The 25549-nt window shown below is 36.5% G+C and overlaps 2 protein-coding genes across 2 annotated transcripts; one reads left to right on the forward strand and one right to left on the reverse strand.

Annotated features, from left to right (window-relative positions):
- Positions 1-1476, forward strand: LOC107798020 (uncharacterized). The gene is made up of 2 exons (XM_016620945.2): positions 1-579; positions 649-1476. The coding sequence occupies exon 2, from the start codon at positions 651-653 to the stop codon at positions 1242-1244; it is 594 nt and encodes a 197-aa protein (XP_016476431.1). The 5' UTR covers positions 1-579; positions 649-650; the 3' UTR covers positions 1245-1476.
- A 17475-nt stretch (positions 1477-18951) lies between these two features.
- LOC107798022 (putative membrane protein At3g27390) lies at positions 18952-22877 on the reverse strand. Its single transcript, XM_016620949.2, has 9 exons — positions 22644-22877; positions 22426-22534; positions 22155-22350; positions 21926-22059; positions 20926-21214; positions 20725-20831; positions 20463-20637; positions 19775-20223; positions 18952-19677 (listed from the first exon to the last, which is right to left on the reverse strand). Exons 1-9 carry the CDS (start codon positions 22726-22728, stop codon positions 19446-19448), a joined length of 1776 nt encoding a protein of 591 aa, XP_016476435.1. The 5' UTR covers positions 22729-22877; the 3' UTR covers positions 18952-19445.
- Between the last annotated feature and the right edge of the window lie 2672 nt (positions 22878-25549).

The raw sequence follows: 25549 nt of genomic DNA on the forward strand, positions 1-25549 counted from the left end.
CTTGATTGTTTGTATTAGGTTTGAAGATATAAAACCTTCATCGACTTACTAATTCTGGTTGTGTCAATTTCTTTTACAGAAAAATGACAACAAGTACGGACCAACATAATGTTACAATGGTTGCATCTTCAAGTCGCACAACGCCTGCACCTATGATGACACCGGCAAAAAAGCCCAGAAAGTTTGTCGGAGTGGACTTCAAGCACTGACAGCAGAAAATGTTCTTCTACCTGACCACACTCAGCTTGCAGCGCTTTATCAGCGAGGATGTTCCAGTTTTAGGAGAAGAAACTCCCAAAAATAAACGATTTGTGGTCACAAAGGCATGGAAGCATTCTGACTTCTTATGCAAAAACTATATTTTAAGTTGCTTGGAAGACGGCTTGTACAATGTTTATAGCTTCATGAAAACATCAAGAGAGTTGTGGAATGCTCTTGAAAAGACGTACAATATTGAAGATGCTGAACTTAAGAAGTTTGTGGCCGCACAATTTCTGGATTTCAAAATGGTTGACGACAAATCTGTCATAACATAAGTCCAAGAATTGCAAGTTATTGTTCATGATCTCCTTGCTGAAGGTATAAACCGAGTCAATATTTTTATTCAAGATATTGATTATTTTACTAATTATAAATTTATAACTGAAGGTATGGTCATAAATGAAGCGTTTGAAGTTGCGGCATTTATTGAAAAGCTGCCTCCGATGTGGAAGGACTTTAAGAATTACTTAAAATATAAGTGCAAGAAGATGACGCTTGAAGACCTTATTGTTCGTCTGCAGATTGAAGAGGACAACAATGTTGCTGAAAAGAAATCCCGTGGTAACTCAACAATAATAGGAGCAAATATTGTTGAGGAAGTATCTACAAGCAACAAAAAGAGGAAGAAGCCGTCTGGTCCAAAGAAACACCCGAGAAATAAGAAGTTCAAAGGTAATTGCCACAACCGTGGAAAGGTTGGACATAAAGTTGTGGATTGTCGTGCACCGAAGAAGGACAAGAAGAAGAGTCAAGCAAACATGGTTGAAAAGAATAATGAAATTGAGGACTTATGTGCCATGTTATCTGAATGCAGCTTGGTAGGAAATCCCAAGGAGTGGTGGATTGATTCTAGAGCTACTCGCCATGTTTGTGCTAACAAAGAGTTATTTGCCTCTTATGTTCCTGCAAGGCCCGATGAGACTATCTTTATGGAAAACTCTGCAACAACAAAAATTGAAGGAGTTGGGAAGATAGCTTTGTAGATGACTTCGGGCAAAGTTGTGTCTTTAAACAATGTTCTACATGTTCCTGAAATTCGCAAGAATTTGGTCTCTACTGGACTTCTTATCAAGAATGGATTAAATATGTGTTTGTTTCTAAAATATTTGTAATAAGTAAGAATGATGTGTATGTAGGAAAATGTTACCTAACTGAGGGTCTTTTCAAGTTGAATGTAATAGCTATTGATATCAATAAAGTTCAAGCTTCTTCTTACTTACTTGAGTCAAATAATTTATGGCATGCACGTTTAGGTCACGTCAACTTCAAAACTATACGAAAAATTATTAACTTGGAAGTATTACCTAATTTTGAATGCAATAATTTGAAATGTCAAATATGTGTGGAATCTAAGTATGTTAAACATCCTTATAAGTCGGTTGAAAGGAATTCAAATCCTTTAGACTTAATTCACATAGATATTTGCGACATGAAGTCAATACCATCTCGCCGTGAAAAAAAGTATTTCATAACTTTAATTGACGACAGTACTAGATATTGCTATATTTATTTAATTAATAGTAAAGATGAAGCAATTGAGGCATTCAAGCAATACAAAAATGAAGTTGAAACACAACTAAACAAAAAGATCAAAATGATAAGAAGTGATAGGGGTGGCGAATATGAATCTCCTTTTGAAGAAATATGTTTGGAATATGGCATTATTCACCAAACAACTGCCCCTTACTCACCGCAATCTAATGAAATCGCGGAAAGAAAGAATAGAACTTTAAAGGAGATGATGAATGCCTGGTTGCTAAATTCGTGTTTACCCCAAAACTTGTGGGGGGAAGCTATTCTTACAGCTAATCAAATACTCAATCACGTTCCCCATAGCAAAATGCAATCCATTCCATATGAAAAATGGAAAGGTAGGAAATCCAACTTAAATTTTTTTAAAGTGTGGGGGTGTTAGGCTAAAGTACAAGTTCCTAAACCCAAAAGGGTGAAGATTGGACCGAAAACGGGTGATTGCATTTTCATAGGATATGCAAGATATAGTAAGGCATATCGTTTTCTGGTTCATAAATCAGAAAATCCTACGGTAATCGAATCCGATAATGCTGAATTCTTTGAGAATGTTTATCCGCATAAAAATGAATGCAGGTCATCTAGTGAAACTTCTAAGTGACCTCGTGAAGAAGCAAAGGAAAGTACGTTTAATGAGGAAAATCCAAGACATAGTAAACGTCAAAGGAAACCTACTTCCTTTGGACCAGACTTTCTGACATTTTTGTTGGAAATGAGCCTCAAACATTTAAAGAAGCAATGTCTTCCTCGAAAGCACAATATTAGAAAGAGGCAGTCAATAGTGAGATAGAATCCATATTAAGTAATCATACTTGGATATTGGTTGATCTTCCTCCAGGAAACAAACCTTTGGGTTCTAAATGGATTTTCAAAAGGAAAATGAAAGGTGACGGTACTATTGACAAATATAAGGCAAGATTAGTTGTCAAAGGGTTTAGATAACAAGAAGGTCTTGATTATTTTGATACATACTCATCGGTAACAAGGATTACATCTATTCGGGTGTTAATAGAGTTAGCCGCCGTGTGTGGTCTTGAAATCCATCAGATGCATGTGAAAACAACCTTCTTCTTGTCATGACCCAAACCGATGGGTCGTGACGAGTACCCTAGTTCTACCTATCGAGAACTACTAAGTATTTGTCTAAGATATAAACATGAAATAAGTGTAGGCCATGCATAACATTTGAAAATAAACTACTAATCCATATGAACGACCTATGTGAGAAAACATGCCCAAAAGACATATATACATATATATATATATATATACGGAATACGGTAGGGCGCGCCGACAAGGCCACATACTATATAACTATACATGACTGTCTACAGACCTCTATTAGAGTGTACAACTGTATAAAGGACAGGACTGGGCCCCGTCGTACACATATATGTATGCAAACACATCGTACCAAAACTCAAAGCAGCTCTGGATCAAATGGAGCACACCAACTCTCGCTGATCAAGGATCCTAAGAAGGGGTACCATTAACCTGTCTACCTGCACCTGCAGGCATGAAACACAGCGTCCCCAGGCAAAAAGGGACGTCAGTACGAATAATGTACTGAGTATGTAAAGCATGAAAATCAGTACATAAAAGACATAGATGAAACATGGGGTAAAGAATTACACCTGTGAGTCTAAATACCTTTGTGAATCCTGAAATATTTATAATGTCATGAATGTGCATGTAAATGTCGTATCATGCATAGTTATAGGTGTACATAACATCATCAAGCCTCTGAGGGCTTCCCATCATATCATCTTGGCCACTGTGGGCAAAATCATCAACAAATACCAACTGTTTCAGGTGGTGGTACGTATATAACGTTGTAACCTTTTCCCATATCCCATATACATATAATATACGCGTATATAACGCCTTCTAGTCATGGGCCAATGTACATGTATAAATGCATGAAATGCATAAGAAATACGTTAATAAGATTTCTCGAATATCATAAAATTAATATGTCTTTCGGACAAACTTTATCAAATACGTATTTTTCTGTGACCCATGAATAGAGGATATAATAATAATTCACATAGGGAATCAAGAATATAGACACCCCTAGTATTTCTATGAATAGGGTCATTTATGAAAGTTGTGTATTTTGCTTGATTCATTTGTATCATTTGGATCATGCCAAAAAGAAAGAAGAGATAGCCTTAACATATCTCAAGTCATCAATGCAACTCAACAACAAGCTTATGACAACTAGCGTGCCAACCCTATAACAAAGAAATGCGTGTACAATTTAGATGGCAATAGTATATTACGTATCTCAAACGATAACTCGATTCTAAAATAAAACGGGCAGCATTTCCCCTGATTTTACTGCTCCCTCAAGCCTACTATAGGCGAGATAAAAATATAATACAATCAGCAACTCAAAACCAACCTAATTACAATTCGGTACCTTCAATACAACAAAACCCCAAATATACCATAATACACTCAATCAACAAGTTATCAATTAGCCTGTAGCTACAACGACGAGCGACCAACCTACTACACTACCACATGTAGCGTTTCTCCACGCCCTTTTTATCCTTCCAAACTCTATAAATCAGCAGAACAATAGACAGCCCCAAAGCAACACGAAACAACCCACAAAACAGTCCACTAAAAGTCAAATAACTCGAACTATTAAGAAACGAATTTATCAACTTTTCTTGATATTTTAAAGCTTAAATAGATAAATTAGGAATTTTTATTAACTATCAAATACATTCCAAAACTCAAACTACAAAGAAAAAGAGAGATGATATAGAGATACTTACGTCGTAGGGATCGTTCTGATGTTATCGCTTCTCGATTTCGTACCCGGGATGTTAATATTATTTGAAGCACTATTAGAGAACTCAAGGACCGTTTTTTATGGAGTTCTCTGGTCAGATTATGTGTAAAGATAAAGAGAGAGAGAGAGACGAGTTAAAGCAATATAACAACTTTTGAAAAGTCAAAAGGTAGCGCTTGGCACCCTCTGATTCGCCCATTTTTCGACGCTTATATCTTTTTATTCGAATATCGTATGAATGAACGGTTAAGAGCGTTAGAAACTATATTCCAAGACCTTCAATTTGGTATCTAATATGTCCCAAAAGACCTCATATAGCACACGAAATATATTTCTCAAAAAGCTCTGTTACAAGGCAAATCCTTAGTTGGTTTTTCCGCAACATTAATCCGATTTTTCCCAAACTTTATATGTTTTATCCAAACATCATATATAGTTATATTATGACTTTAAACTCATTTAAATCATGATTAACAAGTTTCATATTCATTATACGTCGTCTTGGGACGCACATGATGTAACAATCTTCCCCCCTTAGAAACATTCGTCCTCGAATTTTAAACTCCCATATATTTATAAAATTTTTTGATAGAGTCTTCTCTATAATGGTGCCACTATCAACCTGTCAGACAGAAAACCCAACAATACAAATCCATACAAGGCCACAATCAACAATAACACCAATGGTCTCACACGACCAATGACATTAACTAACATAAGAATCAAGTAACATATACGTACCTAAGGCTGTGATGTCTCAGTACGATCCTCATCCGGAAGCGGAAACAAGTGAGGATACCTAGACTTCATGTCTTCTTCAGCTTCCCAAGTCATCTCCTCCACATTATTATTCCTCCAAAGTATTTTAACTGAAGCTACGTCCTTAGATCTCAATCTCCGAACTTGTCTATCTAGTATAGCAATGGGAGCTTCCTCATATGATAGATGCTCTGTGACCTAAACATCGCCAACTGGAACAACTTTAGAAATATCTCCAATACACTTACGGAGCATAGACATGTGAAAAACTGGATGTACTGACTCCAAGTTGGAAGGCAAGTCTAACTCATATGCTACCTGGCCTACTCTGCATATGATCTTATAAGGTCCAATGTACCGTGGGCTAAGCTTTCCTTTCTTACCGAATCTCATAACACCTTTCATCGGTGATACCTTTAGGAATACCCAGTCATCTACTTGAAACTCCAAGTCTCGTCGTCGATTATCTGCATATGACTTTTGACGACTCTGAGCTGCTAATAGCCTTTCACACATAAGCTTAATCTTCTCAACTTCCTGTTGTACCAACTCTGGTCCTACTAACTTAGTTTCCCCAACTTCGAACCATCCGATAGGTGACCTACACTTTTATCCGTAAAGAGCTTCGTATGGAGCCATCTGAATGCTGGAATGATAACTATTATTATATGCGAACTCAATAAGTGGAAGATGATCATCCCAGCTAGCCCTGAAGTCCATCACACAAGCCCGTAGCATATCTTCCAGTGTCTGAATAGTACACCCAGCCTGACCGTCTGTCTGGGGATGAAATGCTGTACTAAGACTCACCTGAGTCCCCAATCCTTTTTGGAAGGACCTCCAAAAATTAGCAGTAAACTGAGCACCTCTACCTAAGATAATAGATATAGGGACACCATGAAGTCATCCTATCTCCTGAATGTAAATCCTTGCATAATCCTCTACTGAATACATAGTCCTGAAAGGCAGAAATTGGGATGATTTTGTAAGTCTATCAATAATAATCCAAATAGAATCGAACTTACGCTAGGTACGAGGTAAGCCTATGATGAAATCCATGTTAATCACTTCCCATTTCCAAGTCGGAATCTTTATAGCCTGCAATAATCTACCGGGTTTCTGATGCTTAATCTTAACCTGCTGACAATTAGGGCACTGAGCAACAAACTCTGCTATATCCTTCTTCATTCCATCCCACCAGTATATTCTCCTGATATCATGATACATCTTCGTCACTCCTGGATGAATTGAATAACAAGAATAGTGAGCTTCTCCCATAACCTGCTGGCGCAACCCTGGTACATTAGGAACACATAATCGACCTCGATATCTGAGGACTCCATCTCCTGTGATCTCCAATGGTGTCTTCTCCTTTTGAGGGGTTGTATCTCTGTAGTGATCTAGCACATGATCTTCATACTGACGTTCCTTCACTTCAGTTACTAGAGAGGATGTTGCCGTGTCCTGAATAGTAACTCCGGTACCACCTGAATCTAATAATCGAACTACAAGATTAGCTAGCTGATGAATCTCACAAGCTATTTCACTCTTCTCTGGCTGTAAATATGATAAGCTGCCCATAGATCTACGGCTGAGGGTGTCGGCTACTACATTCGCCTTTCCTGGATGGTATAAAATATCAACATCATAGTCTTTTAGTAGCTCCAACCATCGCCTCTGACGTAAATTTAATTCCTTTTGCTTGAATATATACTAAAGGCTCTTATGGTCCGTATAGATATCAACATGAATGCCATACAAATAGTGCCTCCACATCTTTAGTGCATGAATCACCACGGCTAACTCTAAATCGTGGGTCGGGTAATTTTTCTCGTGGTTTCTTAGTTGTCTAGAAGCATAAGCGATAACCTTACCATGCTACATCAATACACAACCCAATCCTATGCCCGAAGCGTCACAATAGATAGCATAACCATCGGTCCCTTCTGGAAGTGTCAGAACCGGTGTTGAAGTCAATCTGTCCTTCAATGCCTGGAAACTCCGGTCACAAGCATTAGTCCACTAAAACTTGGTTGCCTTCTGAGTCAACTTTGTCAATGGTGCTGAAAGGGAAGAAAACCCTCTATAAATCTCCTATAATAACCTGTAAAACCCAGGAAGCTACGAACCTCTGTCGGTGTCGTGGGTCTAGGCCAAGTCTTCACTCCCTCAATCTTCTGTGTATCGGACCCAGATATCCTCACCCGAAATAATATGACCAAGGAAGTCTAAAGAATTCAACCAGAATTCACATTTGGAGAATTTTGCATACAACTTCCTTTCTTGTAGATCTCCGAGCATAGTACGCAAATGATCTGCATGCTCAACCTCTGAACGAGAATAAACCAAAATATCATATATAAATACAATCATGAACAGATCTATAAAGGGCCTGAACACACGGTTCATCAAGTCCATGAATACCGCTGGGGCATTGGTCAAACCGAACGACATAACACGAAACTCAAAGTGCCCGTATCTGGTCCTGAATGTTGTCTTCGGAATATCCTTCTCTCTAACCCTTACCTGATGGTTCCCCGACCTCAAGTCTATCTTTGAGAAACACCCGGCACCCTGCAACTGATCAAATAAATCATCAATCCTCGGGAGTAGGGTACTTATTCTTGATTGTTGCCTTATTCAACTATCTGTAATCAATACACATCCGCAAGGAACCATCTTTCTTTCTCACAAATAACATAGGTGCACCCCACTGTGATATATTGGGTCTGATAAAGCCTTTTTCAAGCAAATCCCTCAGTTGTTCTTTCAACTCTCTTAGCTCTACAGGTGCCATTCTATAAGGAGGAATAGATATCGGCTGAGTATCTGGTAATGTGTCAATATCAAACTCAATCTCCCGCTCTGGCGGAAGGCCTGGAAGCTCATCGAAAAAAACATCGGGAAACTCATTAACCACCGGAATAGATTGAAGGGTCGATGACTCTTCTTTCACATCCTGTACCCAAACTAAGTGATAAATATAGCCCTTTCTGATCATCTTCCTTGCCTTGAGATAGGAAATAAACCTACCTCTCGGCGATGCAGTATTACCTTTCCACTCTAGAACTGGCTCCCCTGGGAACTGGAATCAAACCATCTTTGATCTACAATCGACGTTAGCATAACAAGAAGCCAATCAATCCATACCCATTATAATATCGAATTCTACCATATCTAGCTCAATCAGGTCTGCTACTGTAGAACGACAAAGAACTACTACTGTACAATCTCTATATACCCGTCTAGCTATCACTAGATCCCCAACAGGTGTAGACACCTCAAAAGGTTTGATCAACTCAGGTTCTATTCCAAACTTGCTAGCAACCAATAGAGTGACATACGATAAGGTGGAACCTGGATCAATCAATGCATATACATCATCTGAGGAGACTGATAATATACCTGTAAGAACATCAGGTGACAACTTCTGTTCCTGTCGACCCGCTAATGCATAAATGCGGTTCTGAGGACTGCTCGAGCTAGATGCTCCACTTCTGCCTCTACCACGGCTGGCTGGTGTCTGTGATCCTTGCCCGGGGGGCGTACTGATGATGACGGACCAGCTATAGATCCATGTGGCTGAACTATACCTGCACCACCTCTCGTCAGACAATCTCTCATAACATGGCCTGGATAACCATAAGTATAACAAACACCCAACCCCACGAGGCACTGCCCGACATGATGCTTACCATACTGAGCACATCGTGGCATGGGTGGCCTCATCTGACTTGACTCACCCCTATACTGAGAATGAGATGCCTTGGAACTTTGAGTTGGCCCTGAATATGTGGAAAGATCAAATCACCTACCGGAAAACTGAGGGAGTGCACTAGCTAATGGCTGAGTTGGATACCTCTGATACTGATGTCTCTGACTACCTCGAAACTCACCAGAAGGACCTGAAGATCTCGCTCTCTTACTCTGGCCCCTATCATGCTCATGATCGGCCTTCTGCTTCTGTTTACGCTCCTCTATACCCTGAGCGTATGCCTGAATACGGAAATATTAATGCTTGGATGAAGTGAGACCGACATACTGTTATTGAGCAGGTGCGACTTCAACCCTATCACGAACCGGTGAACCCGATCCTCCATCTTAGCTACAATAGTGGGAGCATACCTAGCCAAAGAATCAAACTGAAGGTTGTACTCCCGAACACTCATATTACCCTGTCGAAGAGTTAAGAACCTATAAACTCTAGACCTTCTAAGCTATGGTGGCAAATAATGATGAAGAAAAGCCTCTGTAAAATCCTGCCATACTGCTGGAAGGGCATCCTCACCTCTGGACAACTCCCAAGACTCGTACCAAGTAATTGCAATATCCCAAAGTCTATAGGAAGCTAGCTCAATTGACTCAGTCGCAGTGGCCTTCATTACCCTCAAAGTCCTCTGCATCCTATCGATAAATACCTGAGGGTCCTCGTTTGGATCTGCTCCAGTGAATATCGGAGGGTCTAAATTAATGAAATCACGAACCCTCGCACTAATGGCCCTATCTGCATGACCAATGCCAACCTCCTAGCATCGAGCTTGTGCGGCCACTAATCGAGTCAATAGCTGAATAACATCTCTCATCTTCTGACCCAGGAGCTGGGGGTACTGGAGCGGGTGCTGGAGCTAGTGCCCCTCAGATCTCCTCTAGAGAGGGCAGGGTATGTGAAGTATGAGATGGAGTCTCACTATGCGACTCTCCCCGAGACCTGGTAACTCGCGGCGCTCTACTTGTAGTCTCATCATCTACGGACTCGCCCTTCTGGGCGGCTGTAGCCTTCTTGGGCATCGCTGAAAACATAACATGTCATTAGGAAAATAAATTCTTATATCGCACGATCTAAGATAGGAAAGAAAAGTAACCATCCTAAATATCTTGTAGCCTCCGGTCTATAAGTTTGGTGCACAACACGCCCATAAACAAGACTCTACTATACATGGTCTGTAGACAACCCTAGGACAGAACTACTCTGATACTACTTTTGTCACGACCCAAACTGATGGGCCGTGACGAGTGCCCTAGTTCTACCTATCGAGCACCCCTAAGCATTAGTCTAAGATATAAACATGAAATAAATGTAGGTCATGCATAAAATCTGAAAATAAACTACTAATCCATATGAACAACCTACATGAGAAAACATGCCCAAAAGATATATATATATATATATATATATATATATATATATATATATATATATATATATATATATACGGAATACGGTAGGGCGAGCCGACAAGGCCACATATTATATAACTATACATGACTGTCTACAGGCCTCTATTAGAGTGTACAACTGTATAAAGGACGGGACTGGGCTCCGTCGTACCCATATATGTATGCAAACACATCGTACGAAAACTCAAAGCAGATCCAGATAAAATGGAGCACACCAACTCTCGCCGATCAAGGATCCTAAGAAGGGGGACCGTCAACCTGTCTACCTGTACTTGCGGGCATGAAACACAGCGTCCCCAGGAAAAAAGGGACGTCAGTACGAATAATGTACTGAGTATGTAAAGCATGAAAATCAGTACATAAAAGACATAGATGAAACATGGGGTAAAGAATTCCACCTGTGAGTCTAAATAACTTTGTGAATCCTGAAATATTTATAATGTCATACACGTGCATGTAAATGTCGTATCATGCATAGGTATAGATGTACATAACATCATCAAGTCTCTGAGGGTATCCCATCATATCATCTCGGCCACTGTGGGCAAAATCATCAACATATACCGGTTGATCAAGTGGTGGTGCGTATATAACGTCGTAACATTTTCCCATATCCCATATACATATAATATATGCGTATATAACGCCTTCTGGTCATGGGTCAATGTACATGTATAAATACATGAAATGCATAAGAAATACGTTAATAAGATTTCTCGAATATCATAAAATTAATATGCCTTTCGGACAAACTTTATCAAATACGTATTTTTCTGAGACCTATGAATAGAGGATATAATAATAATTTACATAGGGAATCAAGAATATAGACACCCCTAGTATTTCAATGAATATGGTCATTTATGAAAGTTGCGTATTTTGCTCGTTTCATTTGTATCATTTGGATCATGCCAAAAAGAAAAAAGGGATAACCTTAACATACCTCAAGTCGTCAATGCAACTCAACAACAAGATTATGACAACTAGCGCGCCAACCCTATAACAAAGAAATGCGTGTACAATTTAGATGGCGATAGTATATTACATATCTCAAACGATAACTCGATTCTAAAATAAAACGGGCAGCATTTTCCCTGATTTTACTGCTCCCTCAAGCCTACTATAGGCGAGATAAAAACATAATACAATCGGCAACTCAAAACCAACCTAATTATAATTCGGGACCTTCAATACAACAAAACTCCAAATATACCATAATACACCCAATCAACAAGTTATCAATTAGCCTGTAACTACAACGACGAGCGACCAACTTACTATTCTACCACATGTGGCGTTTCTCCACGCCATTTTATCCTTCCAGACTCCACAAATCAGCAGCACAATAGACAGCCCAAAAGCAACACGAAACAACCCACAAAACAGTCCACTACATGTCAAATAACTCGAACACACGGCTTCCGATCACTATCCCGTGAGGTCTAACTATTAGGAAACGAATTTATCAACTTTTCTTGATATTTTAAATCTTAAATACAAAAATTAGGAATTTTTATTAACTATCAAATACTTTCCAAAACTCAAATTACAAAGAAAAAGAGAGGCGATATAGCGATACTTACGTCGTAGGGATCGTTCTGATGTTATCGTTTCTCGATTTCGTACCCGGGATGTTAGTATTATTTGAAGCACTATTAGAGAACTTAAGGACCATTTTTTATGGAGTTCTCTGGTCATATTATGTGTAAAAATAAAGAGAGAGAGAGAGAGAGAGAGACGAGTTAAAGCAATATAACAACTTTTGAAAAGTCAAAAGGTGCTAGCTTGGCACCCTCTGATTCGCCTATCTTTCAACGCTTATATCTTTTTATCTGGATATCGTATGAATAAATGGTTAAGAGCGTTGAAAACTACATTACAAAACCTTCAATTTGGTATATAATATGTCCTAAAAAGACCTCATATATCACACGAAATATATTTCTCAAAAAACTCTGTTACATGGAAAATCCTTAGTTGGTTTTTCCGCAATTTTAATCCGATTTTTACCAAACTTTATATGTTTTATCCAAGCATCATATATAGTCATATTATGACTTTAAACTCATATAAATCATGATTAACAAGTCTCATATTCATTATATGTTACCTTGAAACGTACAGGGTGTAACACTTAAATGGAGATTTGGAGGAAGAAATTTATATGGAATAACCTTAAGGGTTCATGGTTCTTGGAAAAGAAAAGAAGGTGTGCCGACTTGTTAAGTCACTTTACGGATTGAAACAAGCACCCAAACAATGGCATGCGAAATTTGACCAAACAATGTTGGCAAATGGATTTAAGATTAATGAGTGTGATAAATGTGTCTACATTAAAAACATTCCAAATCATATAGTCATTGTATGTTTATATGTTGATGATATGTTAATAATGAGCAAAGACATTGCGGATATAAATTCTACTAAGCGCATGTTTGCTAGCAAGTTTGATACAAAAGACTTAGGAGTTGTTGATTTAATTCTAGGAATTAAAATCCATTGTACTCCTTAAGGAATGGCATTATCTCAATCTCATTACGTTAAAATGGTACTGAAAAAATTCAAGTATTTGGATTTCAAAGTCGCAAAGACCTCGACTGATGTAAATGTGGCTCTTACAAAGAATCTAGATCAAAGCAAATCTCAATTGGATTATGCTCGAGTGTTGAGAAGTTTAATATATATCATGAATTGTACACGACCTGATATAGCTTGTGCGGGAAGTAAACTGAGTCATTACAAAAGTAATTCTGACCAAACTTATTAGATGACAATAAAATGAGTTTTGGGGTATCTAAAACATACCCAAGATTATGCTTTGCATTTCAGTAAGTATCCTACGGTAATTAAAGGATATAGGAATGCAAATTAGATCACTGGGTCATCAGAAACAAAGTCCACAAGTGGATATGTTTTTATAATTAGTGGAGGAGCAGTTTCTTGAAAATCATCCAAACAAACATGCATGGCTCGCTTTACAATGGAGTATGAGTTTATAGCTTTAGATAAAGTTGGAGAAGAAGCTGAATGACTCTGGAATTTCTTGGAAGATATTCCGTTTTGGCCCAAACCAGTGGCTCCTATATGCATACATTGCGATAGTCAAACAACAATAGGAAGGGCTGGAAGCGTTATGTATACCGGAAAATCTCGTCACATACAATGAAGACATAATACCGTTAGACAACTACTCTCTAGTGGAATTATCACAATTGACTACGTAAAGTCAAAAGATAATGTGTCGGATCCACTTACAAAAGGCCTAAATATAGAGGCGATTGATAAATCATCGAAGGGAATTGGACTATGGCCGAGGACAAATCACTGTAGCGGTAACTCTACCTAGAAGACTAGAGATCTTAAGATCTAGGTTCAAGGAGATCAAACAAAATCATTAGTAACAGTTCAACATTGTCAAATAAAATTTTGGTCTATTCTCGTGATGAGACAATGTTCATACCAAGGATAAAGCGTTAAGATTTTTAATGGTTTCTAAGTTTGATACGGAGTATATCAAATAGTGTATCTATGGGATAACACGTTTAGGAATCATCTATATAAGTGTGAAGTGTAAGCCACTTCAAGGAGAATTCTGTAAGGCCAGTTCTCTACGCACTTATGAACTAGACGGTGTTTATGGGTGAAACGAACACAACAATAAGAACCAAAGGCGGTTAAAGGGTTGATTGTGTGACTTATGGCTGTCTAGGTATACACCAAAGTTCGACGGTTCAAAAATATCAAATCTACTGATTGACCGAGTATATCCGACATAAGTTCACTATGAAAATTCAAAGGAAAACCTACTTATCGAGATGCAATTAATCTTTGCTTGTAAATCACACAGTTTTTTATGCATGCATATTTTTAGATAGCCATTCCCCATTCATGTGGGGGATTATTGGGTTTTATATAATAAGAGGTGAGAATGAAAAATGGAGGAAAAAAATTTGGAGGAAAATAAAAAGTTTGAAGTTGTTTCCCTTACTAATGCAATTTGTCCCTCATCGGAAAAAAGAAAGAAAATCTTTGTGCTTATATAGGGAAGCACATCTTCTAGCTCTTAAAGAGTTGAGAAGAAGTGGTGTCTCACGCCGTCGTCGTTCTCGCTCGCTCGACTCGACTTCGGCTTCAGGCGATTGATTGATAATTTTTTGGACCAAATTTATTTTCCGTTTTCCGTTATTTATTTATTTTTTTCCTGATATATTTTCACGGATAATTTTCTAATGCCTAACGGTCGTTTTTGAAATTAAAATTCATGACCAAATAGAAAGGTTTTCTGCCGAAAATGTAACTCATGTGAACAGGTGCTTTCGCACCTATTCAACCCAGTCATTTTGGCTATAAATTCAGAGGTTTGGTCTCACTTTCAGACCACCAAAAATTTGCATACTCTCCCCTCTCTCTTCTACATTTATGCACTGTCTTTCAAAAGCAAAAATGTAAGCATCAGTGTGATTTACTGCCGTTTGTTGAGTTCGACGAGGTTCTGTAATTTCCATTGCTAGTATTACAGAATAGTTGTTCCGTTCTATCCTGAGAGGAATTAATCCAACAACTCGGGCAAGAGTGAGGGGATTAAATTTCTTAAGGAAATACAGTTTTCTGTTGGGCTCGGCACATTCTTCATCTAATTTTATTTCACTCTTTTGTTTCTGCTTTCGTTTTATTTTGCAAAAATTATATTTTCGAATACAAATACTAACAATATTACCATTGGGGCATATATTGTTACTAGCATAAATGCGTTAAAGTGGCTTAGTGCTAAATGTGGATCCATTGATGTTACCCTTTTTTGTGTTCTTTTTTACCTGATTTTCTATTAACAAAATAAAATACCGCCATCCATTAACACTTATTTTGGCAGATCGTCTCATGGTTTCTTTTAATGCCACAAGACCAAGGTCTGCTTATGCATAGAGGCAGACCTATGTGTAATATTATTGAGAGGTCACCGTCTACCAAATCCCGTAAATTCAGCAAAAATCTTATACATGTATATATATGTGTATATATTAAAATTATTATATAAATAACTTGACACCTTAAACACTAAAAGTCTTTAAGGGGTACTGGTTGAGCAGAATAGTGATGCTCCCGTCACGTTAAAATTTTGAGTCCGCCTATACTTATACTATATAAGATAATTAAGGCATTAGGAATCTGGGCGATCACGCGCTTCACGTGGTATTTATTAGGATTAGGATTGAGAAATATTACCGCTTATTTCAGACAGTCCAGACCATCGCTTTTATCGTCAACAGAGAGAGCCGCTCGATAAAGGAAGTCGGCCATGCCTCTTTATCTGGTATTTTATTCTTCCAAAATTGTACCAATATCATAGTTTGGTAAATTATTTATTTTTCCAAAATTGTACCAAGCAGTGTTTTAAAAGACGGCAGCGTGAGGCGAGGCGTAAGCCCATGGATCCTTAAATTTTTTATTTTATAAATTAATAAAATAGCATAATAACATAAAAATAGGAAGTACATTAAAAGTTTAAGAAAGTTACAAATTATTAAAAAAATTTATAGAAAATAAAATATCTAGCATGTTTTACTGGAATAAACAATCAATAATGTTAATGTTACTATGAAACAATTCAATTATAATGTTTTAACTTTCAAATAATAAGAAAATCATAATTTCTTATAAATATTATTAAACTAAATATTTTACATTCCTAAAAGTAAATAATTAATAAACTGCACTAGTGCTGTAATTTAAAATATTACTCCTTCATGAGTAAATACAAACTTACTTTCAAATGGCAAAATAATATTTCATAATTTTGAGAGACATAGAACTAAGACATGAAGGTCATAGCAAGTGAATATAAAATTTTGGCGACCTTTTTTAGAAGAATGTTCAAATTATATTCACCTTCACGTTGTTCTCAATTAGTAAATATGCAATATTATGACTCGCTATTTGAGTTACTTTCAATCATATTCCTATACATGAAAAAAAACTTTAATCAATCAATTGTTAAAGAATTTTGAGGGTCAATAATGCTAATTAGGAAATTTGACATATGATTTGAGTAATAACTGTTGGGTAAGCCCCGAGCTTTAGGCGTTAGGTGTGTTTAGGGCGCACAATCAGGTGCTTGAGGCGTAAGCCTCACAGAACTAAACCTCACACATTAGTCTCAAGGTATTTTGATAGTGCCCCGTCCCACGAGCGAGCTCCGGGCGAGTTCCGGGCGTGTTCCAAAAAGCCTTTTAAAAACACTAGTACCAAGATACCCACCAGATTCACAACGATAAATTATTCACATATTTTCAATTTTAGTAAAACATTTTGAAATTAGAAATTTTTGTTAAATTTCAAAAAGATATGAAAATAGCTTAAGGAGTGCATCATGGAGAAGTTAACCTTAATTGCTTTTAATGTTTCCAATTCAAGTATGAATGAAGCAAGAGCAGTATAATGAATTATAAGCCCAAAGAATAACAATATTCAGTTGTCAAACTCAGCCTTTAAACTTTAAGGCAGTAAGGCGGCTTATAGATCATGGATTCAACTATATTAATTCTATTTGCGCGTTTTTTCTTGTATAGTTTTATATTAGCTATTTCTCTATAGTCTATATATTTATTGGTCATTTCTCGTAATTTATAACAGCATCTGTACTTTCAACTCTTCATTCAAAAGTGAAAAGACTTGTTAAAACTTAAACGAAGGGACAACTAAGAGAAAAACTCATAAAAGTTGCAAGGGGAGTTGAATCACTTAAAAATTGTTGGAAGATACAACTTTCAGAAAGGATGGAGATCTCATTTTAGTTATTGGTACTTTGGAACCATAATTGGTTTAATCTCCCTACATGTCTTTTCTACTTCTTTTCCCCTGGCAAAATTACTAGGGTTAATTTCACTGATGGTCATAGAACTATCTTTCAATTTCACTAAAGTCATATAACTATTTTTTGTCACTTAAAAGTAACTAAACTTTATTATTGTCACTTAAAAGTCATTTTGCCTCAAACCCTACCATAAATATGACATGACATTAAATTTTATGATAAAAATTCAAAAATAAATGCCACATAAGCTAATATGGGTCATACCCATTTTAGATCCATTTATCCTTTAATGTGATTTGATCCATAATCCAAATGAGTTTCGATAAAAAAATATTAATTCCACATTAGTTTAAAATGATTATCCTATACTACAAAGTTTTTTCTTTTCTGTCACAGTACATTCATAATTGTTCTATACTAAAATAATCTATACTAGAAAATTCTTATCTTGTTTGTATGCCCCATTTGAGTCATTTTATAACTCTACTGAAGCTAAAATACTATTGTATATTAAAATGACTCGGATGGGGTATACAAACAAAATAAGAATTTTCTAGCATAGATTATTTTAGTATAGAATAATTATGAATGACTCGGATGAGGCATACAAACAACATAAGAATTTTTTAGCATAGATTATTTTAGTATAGAATAATTATGAATGTGCTGTGACAGAAAAGACAAAACTTTGTAGTATAGGATAATTATTTTAAACTAATGTGGAATTAATATTTTTTTTTATCGAAACTCATTTGGATTATAGATCAAATCACATTAAAGGATAAATGGATCTAAAATGGGTATGACCCATATTAGCTTATGTGGCATTTATTTTTGGATTTTTATCATAAAATTTAATGTCATGTCATATTTATGGTAGGAGTTTGAGGCAAAATGACTTTTAAGTGACAATGATAAAGTTTAATTACTTTTAAGTGACAAAAAATAGTTATATGACTTTAGTGAAATTGAAAGATAGTTCAATGACCATAAGTGAAATTAACCCAAAATTACTATAGTAGTTAATTAGATTTTCCTTGTTGGATTTCTTAATAGGCATAAAAGTAAAGCTAATTAGCTTTGAGAGTCATATTAGTGCAGCAAAATAATGGATTAGGCAAAACTAAAAGAGCCTTAATTTGAACAGCTGTGAACACACGGATCGGAGTATAGTTTAATTACAGAAGAAGGTTGCAGATTAACTAAATTCAACAAGAGTGCATGGTAGAAGAAAATTATGTATGTAACTGTGTAAGTCTACCTCTGGAGCCTTCAATCTTGAGAAATTGCCCTTTCCTGAGAACGACAGCACAAAATTCCTATTTCTGGAATAAGCCATTTGCTCCACTGAAGGAACATTTGTTAAAGTGCCTAAACCATAACGCTGTAGCCTTATTTCTAACACCAGCTTTGGTCTTACTTTCTAATCAAGGTTTTCCAGAAGGGAACTTCATTTGTCTTGAGACTATTAAGCACTATTTTAAGCCCCCCCAAATAACAGAGGAAGCAGAAATTGAACTGCATTTACAAGGGAAACTAGGCCAGTTTGACGCCAGTTTATCCAGTCTACAGCATATTGAAATATATCCATCTTGAAAAGAGAAAAAAATACTTAGAATGATCCACTATCTTAGCAATTGAATAAAAGAATTTACACCATCTCCAACTCTAAACCTCACTCAAAAACCCATGTCTTTACAAGTTTCAAATAGGGAAAAATAACTGAAATAGAGAAAAGAAGAAAGTATTTCTAAAAACAACTCTGTATGATCTCTGAAGGAACCTCCTGTGACAAATATGATCTCTGAAACGTCCCTCTAGATCTTCCGTTGATAGAATGTCTCGAATAATACTGTATGGTCTACGACTCTACGCCTTAGACCTTTCTTGATGTTGTTGGCTATCTCTGTCAAGATATCTTCAAGCTACCGAAGATGTCCCTAGGCAGAGACTTGAGCTTGGATTTCAAATTTTAGCCTACTTTGTGAAGTCTTTCAAGTTTCAAGAATGAATGTTAACTGAACTCACTTTATCAATGCAATGACTTACAGAACTAATCCACCTTAGACTTGATCTCATGATATTAAATTGTCCACAAAATGTTCAAACAATTTCAAGGGAACCATTTGATCTCGTGGACACTGATCTGGTGGAACTGTTCTTGGTTACAGACTGAGGAATGGATCGCGTGGAACTGTTTTTCGTTACAGATTGGGAAATGGATCGCGTGGAACCTTCCTTAGGATTGGAATACATGATCAATGTTTTCACTATTTGTCGGAATTTTCTTCTATAAGTAGGAAACTTAGAAACACTTCTAACCATTCCTACCATCCTGCCAAAAGCAACATAATTTCATCATTTACTGTACCACCACACTCAAATCTAGTTTCAACTGCAAACGTTAATGAAAATTTAAAGAAGAGGCGTACCTTCGGCTTATGCCTTCAATTTGAGCAGCCCTTAGAGAATCTTGAGGCGCCAAGCTTCCATTTTCCCAGGCCTTAAAGCGTTCAGAATTGCTTTCGAAAAGTACAACTTTCTCTAAAAACCTCATTTCACCTTCTTCTAGACTTAGGACTCTAATTTGTTCCTTTAGGACCATAACTGGTTGGAAAAACCAGTCCAATAATCTGTCTTGAGGTCTGTTCAGGTGAGTGATCTCAAGATCCTCGAGAAGGAACAATCCGTACGATCCAGCTTTAATGGAATAGAAGATGATCTGTAGAAATGTATAACATGGTAAACCAACATTGACGACTGCAACATCAAGTCCATGTTTCGCCTTCAACCAATCATCTAGGTCGCTGGGAGTTATCACTTTCGCGTCCAATAATTCCTTGCCCCTTATTTCACATGATCTTATCATGTTCTGCCACACCTGTTACATTTTTCCTGAGATGTCAATTACCCAAATTCATAATTTCCTAGACAAGAAAATAGGATTCAGTGTTGTTGAATTGTGTGACTATCTTATCTAAAAGCTTAATCGAGTCTTATAGAAGGATGTTACTCGAGTAGAACATTTATGCATCTTGCTAATTAGCCTGAAAGTGTCGTCTTCTAGCATACTTTTTACTACAAAAAAACATGTAAAAGAATACATAAAGAAAAGCATACCTGCACCATTTTTACTTCTTGTATTGCCTCCCTAACTGATCTAGATGAAGTTAGGCTTGGCACAAGCATTGCAGGTGCTTCAGCAAATATAGAGTTTAATCTGCCTTGTACTGAACCGTTTCGTTTCACAGAGTACTCCGACGAGTTGGATGACTTCTTGTTTCGATAATGAGGCCTGGCTAAGATTAAGATGATCAGTAACTTAGATAAGAAACAAGTGTGAGAACAGCACAGAGTAAAAAGGAAGAACATGAGTAATTACTTTGGAAGAATAGACCCTTCTCTAAGGTAAAGCCAATCATTTGTGTACTCATCAAACTCTGCCACCATTGCAATCACAAAAGCAACACCTCTTTGGAAGGACCTTTCCTGAATTCAGAGAGTTTTACTAATAATAAATCCGACTGTCACACTGAAATAGAAGAATAAAGAAACTAATGGGGCAAAGGGATAAATTACTTACCTGATAGACAATAACAGCACCATATAATCCAATGAAAAAGCTAGAGAAAATAGCCATTACAACACTTCCAATGACAACAAGAGGCCACAGAAGGATTGTCAATCCAGCAACAGGAATGCAAGCAGTTTCAAGAAATGGACCTTCGCGACTGATCAGATCATGTATGAGTCTGTACCATCCCTTGAACAACATAAATGGGCTCTTGACTACGGCTATAGCAGTGTACAGAGGAATTTCCACAATCAGTCCCATTAAACCAACCATAATACATCCTGGTACATGGATGAATCTGCAATACAAGATTAAGCATATTACTATAGAATGTGTGAATTGTGAAATACTGGTATTCAATTCCCTGGACATCCACCATTCAATTCAACTATATATCTGCTGGCTATTAGTGTATTTTAACCTTTTGAAGCAGGTTATTTTACGACATAAGTTACCCAACTAGGATTACTATAGATGGTTTCCTGTTGTTGTAGGCCATCTTATCTTTATGGTGTAAAAATATTGTACGATGTCCGTACACATAATTTAATCTCTTTTTGAATGGCTTCATCTACCTTATTTTTGGGTAATGTCTGCTACTTAATACTTATAAAACTTCCTAGAATTCATCCAAAAACATTTCTCATCTTCACTGATCAGTTCTTCAGACTTTGTCTTATCATTTTCTACACTTAGCATTACCTTATTTCCATCTTCTTTTTCTTGATTGCTACTCTTTTTCTTTTCTTCCTCAGTATACTATTCCTAGTGTCGAAAATATCTTAATGTAATTATTGAGGGCACGGGGAAAGTCAACCCCATTTATTATCTGGGTCAATAATAGTTCATTGACTTTTTTCCTCACAATACTAATCCTATGTGCTAAGTTGAATATTAATACGTCCCTATTAGAAAATGAGCATATGATACCGTGTATAACAATGAGACAGATTCATTATGATTCTCCCCTATTTCTTTTTTTCTATAGAAAGAAAAATTAGAAACAAACCTAAAAGGTTGAAGGTCAAGAGAAGAAGGCGAATCCCGCAGCTCTTTCAAATACATTGGATAAGAATGATAACACATATCCGCACAATCTCGGACGGCGATGCAGCTACCTTTTATGGTTCCCCATGTTCCATCCTAAAAATTGACCAAATCAAAAACAACTTTAAAATCAACAAAAAGACATTATAATACTAACTAAACTGCAGTACCAAACAAGAACGGATTCTTACCACAATGCAATGAATAAACTTGTTAAATTCGTCGTCATGTCTAAAAGCTTCAAAAGCAGAAACCCAGGGAGCAAAGAAGCCATATCCAACTCCCACAAGAACAGTACCAGCTATGCTTAAAACCAACCATATTCCAAATAACGCAGGCAAAGCAAACAAGAAAACAACTTTAAGTGGCGCATCAAATCTGTTTGTCCTGTTCAATAACGAAGAAATCCATGTTAGACGAAGGAAAAAAAGAATAAATGAATGACCTAAAAAAAGCATTTACTTGGCAAGGGTGTAAACTGTCCAGAAAACATGTGCTGGGAAGAGACATAAGATCACTCCAACATTCCCTACAATAAGAATTAGGCCAGCAATTGGACCCACTAACACACCTGCATCATCAAATTTTGGAATTGAGAACCAAAAATGAGACAGAAAATCTGAGCACGTAATCACAAATTCATACATTAAAAATCTTGAAGGGTAAAAAAGATTACTGACTTTTAAGAGCACCCAAAAATAAAGCAGAGCAAAACGCAAAAACCACATAAACGGCATTTAACCAATTTTCCACGTTGTTGGACATGCCTAGTTTTGTGTCAAGAAAAAACAGAAACTTGGGAGATGAACTAAGAAGGACAACTTTGTTGAAATTAAACTTGGGATGAGAGACAAAAAGAGAGAAGCTGGGCAGGATTCTGGATCAAGAGACAAAGAAGATACTATGATATTAATCCAATTAGCTTGAAACAAAGACTCTTTAAGAGTTATTGCCTTGGTCCATGACGTAAGGAAGGTGCTAATTTAGCTTAGGGATGAGTCATTGGAAGATAATTTTGTACATGAATTTGGCGTGCCCCTTTTGTTAAATTTTAAAGTATCAATTATTATGCAGACTTTTCTTTCTTGGTTATTTCTTTCATAAAAAAAAGTCAGGCAACTTAATTTGAATTGCCTGAAAACACCAATAAAATATGATTGTCTTCTAGAAACAGAGGCGAAGAAGTTGAAATATTGTTAATGCTTCAAAAGGAATAGCTTCTAGTACTTGATTTCTTCTCATAATAATTAATGCACCTGAAGTTCTGCTACCTATTTTCAAATGATTAAGATATTACAACTTAGACTGCAAGACATCCATAAAAAAATGAAGCTGAATATCTAATTTTAAATATTACTAATAATCTTCAGGTTTAGGGTTATAAATATCGGGTATCCAGTATGGGCAATTGATTGGGTAATAAAAATATTTAGAAGGCTGCCACGTGTCCCTTCCGTCAAATAAGGGGTAAATATGTTCGATAGTAAGACGATAGGGGCTATTTTGATTGACGAAGGGTAACTGTAAATAATATTTGATAGTAGAAGGATATATCTGACATTTTCCCGTACTATAAATTGAAGTTAGCAATTTTATGTAGTTTGTTTCTTTTTGTTTGATTATCTGGCATTCATAACATATTGGCTCGAATAATTAGGATTCTTCAAATAGCACTATGAAAAGTCTTTGCACTTATATCTGCATCTTCAACTTACACATAACAAAATTCCCTCACACTTCACCTGCCTACTCGTATATCCAAAATTTCTTTTAAAAGAAAAGTGATACAAATACCATTTTTTTCCTGTGTAATGTGACTAGATGAGAAATGGGGGTTATACCAATTCTTTTTTTGTTATTTTGGAAAAATAAGCAACCTTAGATATTGCATTTGGTGCAGATATATATATGGGGAATATTTTGTATTTAATTACATGTGCTTTTATTCCAAAAGATTATGAAAATAATAGTCGTGAACTGAATAGTGATAAGATAAGAAGCAAATGAGGCATGTGGTGGGTTACGTGTGAAGCACAAAACAGAAAAGCTCCCGTCCTCCGACGGGGGCTGCCACAGATGATAGTCAAAGGCAAGCAGGCGATTAATTTTGACTGAAGTGAAGACACCGTCATGTTTTAGCTAAATTGTCCCAAAACCTGTCAATTCATTTTCCCTAACCAATTCTCTTCCCCTCTGGCAACTACACAAAAAACATAACCACTAACCTAAAACATGTTTCTATTCCAAGAATGATTTGTTTTTGTCTTAATTATCACCAAACCTCAATCAAAAAGAAAATCTTTCAGTTGAAAAATTATAATTATAAGCTTAAGAATATAGCAAACGGCTAATTAACCGTCCCTTTCGGGTAATTCAACGCTTTTCTATCGTTTAATTGGTTGTTTTAATCTTCACTTCATATATATAGAGAGAGTTGGGTGTCGCTAAACTTTAGCGAACAAAGTCACCTCTACAACAACGTTTTCTATCGACTATTCATGCCTAGAATAATTAATCATTTGAATAGGCAAATTAGGCAAAACCTGACCTGCTCAAATTTTGTGGAAGTACTTACAAAGTCATGAAAGTTTACTCTGCTTATTTAACTGAAATCTTGGTCCCTAATCTACTGAATTGCATGTATATAGTTATCACAATATATATAGTTGTCTATAGTTCTTTCATACAATTTCCAAAGAGCCACAAAATTGGCCTAAGTGATTAGCGAACCCCATCAATTTGCTTTATATATAAGTCAAGTATAGTTATTATAGTCTTTTACCATAAATAAAAGAGGAAATTAAAAGTCATACCTGTTTTAGTATGTGGTTTAAGTGCACCTGATCAATAGAGATTAGAGACCAAGCCAGGCAGCACTCTTGCTTGACATTGTCACGAGTAAGTCCTTTTTCTTTTTTGATATTTTTCAATTGCACTTGATGACTGTGAATTCGCTAGATATAATTTTTCTTTTAAAAAAGGAGCTAAACTTGCGAGAAAATTGGATACTTAAATTACGCGTATGGAATTAAAACTATAAGAGAGTTTACATGACTATCCGTACTCTTGGCGATCTCCTAGTTTGATGGCTTTCTTCAAACAGGAGCAAAAGGCAACATAAGATCAAGGTGTAAAAACTAAGTCGAGAAGCTTCTTTAATTTCAGTGTTGTTTAGAGATACTTGAAAAGGGTCCTGGGCACTGAATCTAGCCTGGATACGAATAAGTATTTAACCTACTAGTACTTGACTCAAATTGCAACATCTATGACTAAGTGCTAGAATACTATGGTTTTGGTTATACATTGTTGAAGTAGGTAGTCGGCCAATATTGAGCCAATTTTTAGCTCGTTAATAGGTAAATAAATGTTCAATACCATCCTCTAATTATAACAAGTACTAAACTATGTAGTATGAACTCGACTAAATAAGGTATAGGTAGTATGAATTTTGCTTGTTCCTTATATGCGTATTGTTGCAAAATATTGACATTCATGTCACAACGAATGGTCTTCTTTAGTCCCAAGTCTATTCCGTGTTTAACTTGACTAGACTTAAGACTGGCAACCAACTCTTTCTCCAGTGTCA

This window comes from Nicotiana tabacum, chromosome 17 (genome assembly GCF_000715075.1).
Source record: "Nicotiana tabacum cultivar K326 chromosome 17, ASM71507v2, whole genome shotgun sequence".
In the NCBI taxonomy this organism is placed as follows: Eukaryota; Viridiplantae; Streptophyta; class Magnoliopsida; order Solanales; family Solanaceae; genus Nicotiana; species Nicotiana tabacum.